This window comes from Anolis carolinensis, unplaced genomic scaffold (assembly GCF_035594765.1).
Source record: "Anolis carolinensis isolate JA03-04 unplaced genomic scaffold, rAnoCar3.1.pri scaffold_10, whole genome shotgun sequence".
Classification (NCBI taxonomy): domain Eukaryota; kingdom Metazoa; phylum Chordata; class Lepidosauria; order Squamata; family Dactyloidae; genus Anolis; species Anolis carolinensis.
In genome coordinates, this window is record NW_026943821.1 from 1,438,040 (window position 1) to 1,445,168 (window position 7,129).

Genomic DNA, 7,129 nt, shown 5'->3' on the forward strand with positions numbered 1-7,129 from the left:
CAGCTGATGACCCAAAGTGCAGACTGTGCAAGGAAACCGATGAAACCATTGATCATATCCTCAGCTGCTGTAAGAAAATTGCACAGACAGACTACAAACAGAGGCACAACTATGTGGCCCAAATGATTCATTGGAACCTATGCCTCAAGTATCACCTCCCTGCAGTTAAGAACTGGTGGGATCACAAACCTGCAAAGGTTGTGGAAAATGAACATGCAAAGATACTGTGGGACTTCCGAATCTAGACTGACAAAGTTCTGGAACACAACACACCAGACATCACAGTTGTGGAAAAGAACAAGGTTTGGATCATTGATGTTGCCATCCCAGGTGACAGTCGCATTGACGAAAAACAACAGGAAAAACTCAGCCACTATCAGGACCTCAAGATTGAACTTCAAAGACTCTGGCAGAAACCAGTGCAGGTGGTCCCGGTGGTGATGGGCACACTGGGTGCCGTGCCAAAAGATCTCAGCCGGCATTTGGAAACAATAGACATTGACAAAATTACGATCTGCCAACTGCAAAAGGCCACCTTACTGGGATCTGCACGCATCATCCGAAAATACATCACACAGTCCTAGACACTTGGGAAGTGTTCGACTTGTGGTTTTGTGAAACGAAATCCAGCATATCTATCTTGTTTGCTGTGTCATACAATGTCGTTGTGTCAATAATAATAATAATAATAATAATAATAATAATAATAATAACTTTATTCTTATACCCCGCCCCATCTCCCCAAAGGGACTTGGGGCGGCTTACATGGGGCCTTGCCCAGTCCACAACAATATAAAAGCAGAAGCAAAACAATAAAGCAAATTACTCAACAATAAAACATCAACATCGATAAAACAGTCATAAAAGGTCAACATACAGAATAAAACGTTAAAACAAGAGATGAGACAGGTTTTGCAGAAAGAAATGGCTTCTGGGACAATATAATGAAGAGTGTTCAAAAATTAATTACAAAATTATATTTAAAAAAAACTATTAGAGTGGGCTACAGTAAAAGATCAGATAAAGGAGTGTATCGTGAAATGAACCCAGAATGTGGGACACCAGATCCAATTAAAAAGTTGGGAGACGGTTTGGAACCAGGGCCTTAGATATACCTATGCATATCACATGCGAGAGAACTGGCTAAAATCCAATACAGGTGGTATATTACCCCTTATAAAATTTCTAAATGTTATAAGAATACATCCGACAAATGCTGGAAGTGCGAGCAACAGACGGGCACATTTTTCACTTATGGTGGACTTGTCCAAAAGCCCAACTTTATTGGAAAGACATAAACGAAGCCATACAAACAATTTTAAAGATAAAAATTAAAAGAGAACCTGAGTATTTTTTTACTTGGAATGTTAGACATCGATCATGATAAAAATAAAGAGATCCTGTTCAACTATTTGGTTACCGCCGCGAGAATAACATATGCCAGGTTTTGGAGATGAAAGGAGATTCCAAATAAGGAGGAATGGTTAAAGTCATGGAGGTGATGAACATGGATAAACTTACATACATGTTATCTCCAAGCCAAGGTTTACCAAAGAAAGAAAGCAACTGGGACCTGATAAAGGACTATTTAAAACAAATGAAATTTGACCCTATCTGCTGAACAGATACAATCTTAGAGACTGATGAGGACGAAGGGGATGTAGTGATTTATCAATTTTTATGAACATTTAATTATATATAAAAAAATCTACGATGAGCCAGTTAAAGTTAGATGGAAGTCAACATTTTTTATTTTTTTCCATTTTATTATTATTATTTTATCTATCTTTTTCTGTCTTTTTACCATATTTTTTTTCTTTTTCCTTTTTTGACTCCATCTCACTCCCTCTCTCCTGCGCCTATTTTTTGTAACAAATTCCTTTCAATTAAAAGTCTCATCTTTACCCAGGTCAACACCATCTGGTGTAGGTAACAATGGAGAAACGTCGGAATGCTCGCCAATTAGCGGTTCTTCTGGAACCACCATATCAGGCAGCTGAAAGGCCAAGGGGCCCCGGTCCAGGGCAGAAATGTCTGCAAAATCCACACCATCATCTGTTTCCAACTCCATTTCTTGATGGAATACAGGGCATGATGGCTGAGCTATAACAATTGGCCTAATCTGGCTGTAATTCTCTTCTAACACTGACAGACTCTTCACTTTGAAATCCTTCAAATCCCTCGTCCTCTGAAATGTCAGAAAAATCATCAGCTACTTGCTGAGCTACAACAAAAGCAGCTTCATCTGACCTTTTAAACTCCTAAAGAAGGCTGAGTCCAGTTTTAGCCCCATCTCCTTCTAGCTCACTTCCCTGCTTTATGACCTCCAATGGTTTCCAAGGGGAGGATGGAGGCAGCTGACATCACGCACTGGCTGATGTCGGGGATGCGCTCTGGCTGGGTCACAACAAACAGAGGGGCCAACTGAGGCCTTTCACCCCATTTGGGGGTCTCAGCATGTCCGGCGACCCACTGCCCCCAAAGAAGAGGAAGGTGACAGATGGATACTGCCTGACACCGCTGGGGACCCCCAGGTACAGAATGCTGTGGCCCATGTGGATCCTTGCAGGTGAGAAATGGCAAAGTGTTGGGAAAATAAGAGGGGAAAGGAGGTAGGATTTTTGCGGAGAGACACCTAGAGGACATCTAGTCCACCTGTTCCCCTTCAAAGCCAGTGCAGGAATTGATATATCAGACTGCAAGACTTCTAACTACCCCAGTTTTCTGAAAAGCCCAATAGCCCTGTTCAATCACTTTGAGTCTTGTTTATTATTATTATTATTATTATTATTATTATTATTATTATTATTATTAATAACAACAACAACAACAACAACAACTACAAGAACAACCAACCAGTGCAGGAATTGATATATTAGACTGCAAGACTTCAATATACACCAGTTTCCTAAAGGCCAGACAGCCCTGTTCAATCACTTTGAATCTCATTTTTGTATTACAACAACAACAACATTGCATTGCAGTAGTCTAATAACAGTAGTGCAAAAATCAGAATGGTTGGTTTCCAAGGGTAGTCCCATGTAGAGTGCATTGCAGTGGTCTAATAACAGTAGTGCAGTAGTCTAATAATAGTAGTGCCAAATGGTTAGTTTCCAAGGGCGACCTCACGTAGACTGCATTGCAGTAGTCTAATAACAATAGCGCAGTAGTCTAATAATGCTAGTGCAAAAATCAGAACATTTGGTTTCCAAGGGTAGTCCCATGTAGAGTGCATTGCAGTAGTCTAATAACACTAGTGCAGTAGTCTAACAATAGTACAATGGCGTCTCACTTATCCAACACTTGCTTATCCAACGTTCTGGATTATCCAACGCATTTTTGTAGTCAATGTTTTCAATACATCGTGATATTTTGGTGCTAAATTTGTAAATACATTAATTATTACATAGTATTACTGTGTATTGAACTACTTTTTCTGTCAAATTTGTTGTATAACATGATGTTTTGGTGCTTAATTTGTAAAATCATAACCTAATTTGATGTTTAATAGGCTTTTCCTTAATCCCTCCTTATTATCCAACATATTCACTTATCCAACGTTCTGCGGGCCCATTTATGTTGGATAACTGAGACTCTATTGTATCTAAAACCTGTACTTTCTCTAATCTTTCTTTCCCATTGAACCAGACTAGGCCACAGCAACACGTGGCCGGGTACAGCTTGTATTAAATAAGGCTGTTAAATGGCCGTGAGAGATGACCCAGGGAGTTCTCCCTAATTTTTTAGTAACTTCTATAGAAAGTAACTTTAAATGACAGTGAGAGACGGCCCAGTGTTTTCTTCTTAATTTTTGAGTAACTTCTATAGAAAGTAACTTAGCAACTTGGTTCCAGGAATACTAGGGGAGCTCGGCAGCATTTGATCACCTCTAAGAAAACAAGGAGGAAAAGTTAGGATGCCAAATGGTTGGTTTCCAATGGCAGCCTCACGTAGAGTAGTCTAAGAACAGTAGTGCAAAATGGGTGGTTTCCAAGGGCAGTCCCAGGTTGAGTGGGTTGTGGTAGTCTAATAATGGTTTTGCAAAAACAAGGGCGCTGGTTTGTGGTTGTCTTTGGGGGTCTCTGCTGGACCCAAATGCCCATCTCTTCCCCACCCAAGCCCACCTCCTGAGTTCTTCATGTGTCGCCCAGCCCTCGAGGAACATCACCATCGAGATTAAACGCGAGCCGCCCTTGGTGCAGGTTGGGGATAGCGTGGCCCTGATCCCGGGGGGTGCACGGAGGAACCTCTTCTCCTGCAGGTGGTTCCGGGGAGACAAGTACCGCTTTTTTGAGATCGTGGAGTACATGCCCTTCAACGCTTCCCTGGATTACAAAGACGCCTACTCGGGCCGGGAGAGCATCGACCTCTATTGCAGGCTCCACATCCGGAACCTCAGCCTTTGGGACAGCAACTTCTACCGCATTGAGAAGATCACATCCAACAACACCTGGGAAGCGGGTGAGACGGCCTTGCTGGTCCAGGGTAAGGAGTCAGGACGTGTTTCTCCTTCTCCTTTCCCCCCAAATCTGCCCTTGTTGTTGTTCCTCTTCGTGTGAATGTTTCACGCAAACCCATGGCCCATGCAAGTGGCTGAGAGAGTGGCACCTTTGCTTTCGGATGGATCCAGTGTGCACAAGCTCGGTTTCATGCGCACAATTAATACAAATGTATGTGTGTAAGTGTAATGAAGTATGAATTTTTGGTTTGCAGATATTATGTTTAATTGTGTGTTTGAGTTTTAAAAGGGTGAATATTGCAGTATTGCTTCTCTGCACTCAGAGGCTGGTTGCCATGGAGAAGTAGGCGGAGCCAACTGCCAGTCTGTTGAAGAAGTGCAGAGTTTTAAAAAAAGGTTTTCAGTCTGTGCTCTGATGAGGCACAGGGAAGATTGATCCTAAGTTGAGAGTATCAAGGGAGACTCAATTGTTCATTTGAGTTGGATTAAAATAAGTTTGGTGACTTATTTTATGTATTCTGTGTCCTAGTAAGGAACAGAGAATCTGTGATTGTATATCACAGGGGTGACTACAGTTTAAAAGTGGCAGAGGAGGAAGTTCTTACTACTTTAAGTTAAAGAAAGACACTTTAGGGAGTTTGACTCATCTTTTTCTAATATTGTAACTGTTAATGAAAGTGCCTCTAAGTGAGAATTGTAACCACTAAGCTCTGTGCCCGAATAAACTTGTATTTGTTCCTCCAACATCTAAGACTCTATTGCATATATTATAAACTAAGTTACACTTCCATCTAAGTGAAGAAGAAGAAGGAAAAAAAGTAAAAGTAAAAGGTCTCTTCTCTGAGTCGTTGGTGGCTGCATCTTCACAATTGGTGGCAGTCATTATTAATTAGCTCCCTTATAATTTGGTGGCAGTGGTGGGATCAAAAATATTTTCCCCTGCCTGAAAGAACCTTAGAAGTTATTAATAGATCTTCACAGTAAGGTTACATGAAACATAAACAGATGTAACCTCTAGACCAAAAGATATCTTAACATGCAAATCGAGAAGATCAGGGAAGCATTTTAATTCCCTAATGCGCAAAATACTCAGGACCAGAAGTTTTTTTTTGATATCTCAATTTGCAAATACAGTAGAGTCTCACTTATCCAACACTCGCTTATCCAACATTCTGGATTATCCAACGCATTTTTGTAGACAATGTTTTCAATACATTGTGATATTTTGGTGCTAAATTCGTAAAAACAGTAATTGCTACACAGCATTACTGCATATTGAACTACTTTTTCTGCCAAATTTGTTGTATAACCTGATGTTTTGGTGCTTAATTTGTAAAATCATAAACTAATTTGATGTTTAATAGGCTTTTTCTTAATGCCTCCTTATTATCCAACATATTCGCTTATCCAACATTCTGCGGGCCCATTTATGTTGGATAAGTGAGACTCTACTGTATTAAGATATCCATAACACATCTGGCCCTGAGTATTTCGGGCATTTATTTATTTATTTATTTATTTCCAATATTTCTACCCTGCCCTTCTCCCCGAGGGGACTCAGGGCGGCTTACACAACTGGTAGGATCACTACCAGTACATCATAATACAATCAAATAAGAATAAAACAGTTAAAATAATTAAATAACATAGTAAAATGTTATTTTACGGGCATCTTTCCGATTCCTGATTGATTGATATTACTCAGGACTCCTCCCTACCGTACCTAATGTGACCTTAAATGATTCTAATGCACTTTATCTATTTATGAATTTGTCACCCATAATGTGCACCGTACACTTTGCTTATCCACTATTGCAACCTCATTGTTTTTAACCTGATGTTTTAATTCTGCGTTGTGTTTTTTAACTTATTGTGTATATATATATATATATTTTTATTGGTTTTGTTTTTGTCCTGATGTTTTATATTTTATCATTGTTTGTATTTTGATTTTGCTGTAAGCCGCCCCGAGTCCCCTTCGGGGGAGATGGAGGCGGGATACAAATAAACTTCTTCTTCTTCTTATTATTATTATTATTATTATTATTATTATTATTATCATCATCAGATAATTAAAGTGCTTTGAAAGCGTATTAGAAGACTTTGGCGCCATCTACATGGCCATATAATGCAGTTTGAAACTGCATTATTTGAACAGTGCAGGCTCAAATAATGAAGTTTAAACTCCATTGAACTGAGTCTACACTGACCATAGGATGATTGTTTCCTTTCTGGAATTCCCAGAGGTGCCAAAATTCGGTGGGGTTGTCATGAAGACTTTTACAACAAAAGTTAAAACATCCTGGTCAGACTGAACAGAATATCCCACTTCTGACACCAAAAATGTTATGAATAACTTTTCAATAACTTTAAAGCATACCGTGTTTCCCCGAAAATAAGACATCCCCATAAAATAAGACCTAGTACAGGTTTGGGGGAATTGCCAAATATAAGACCTCCCCCGAAAATAAGACCTAGGAGGGAGCCGCAGCCGCTGCCGCCGGGGCTCCTTTCTCCTTCCTCGGCTGGTGCTGTGTGAAAGCGTCGCTCATGCTTTCCCCTCTCCCTTCCCTTGCTTCCCTCTTTGGTCAGCACTCGCTCAAGAGAGGGAAGGAAAAAGCGAGAGAAGCAGCTTCTCCTTAAGCTGTGTGCATGAGATCCTTTTCTCCT

At 40.2% G+C, this 7,129-nt stretch overlaps 1 protein-coding gene across 3 annotated transcripts in view; it reads left to right on the plus strand.

Annotated features, from left to right (window-relative positions):
• Nucleotides 1–2,012: 2,012 nt before the first annotated feature.
• LOC134293788 (pregnancy-specific glycoprotein 22-like) overlaps nt 2,013–7,129 on the plus strand; it is a 17,814-nt gene continuing 12,697 nt past the window's right edge. For 2 of the 3 annotated variants that reach the window (XR_010000748.1, XM_062962478.1), the window contains exons 1-2: nt 2,357–2,569; nt 4,120–4,485. Coding sequence is in view for 2 of the 3 variants with exons in the window: in XM_062962478.1 (XP_062818548.1) it covers nt 2,458–2,569; nt 4,120–4,485 (478 nt within the window). In the remaining variant the exon portion in view is untranslated. Of the gene's footprint in view, nt 2,570–4,119; nt 4,486–7,129 lie in introns of all 3 variants that reach the window. The other variant, XM_062962479.1, reaches the window with a different exon arrangement.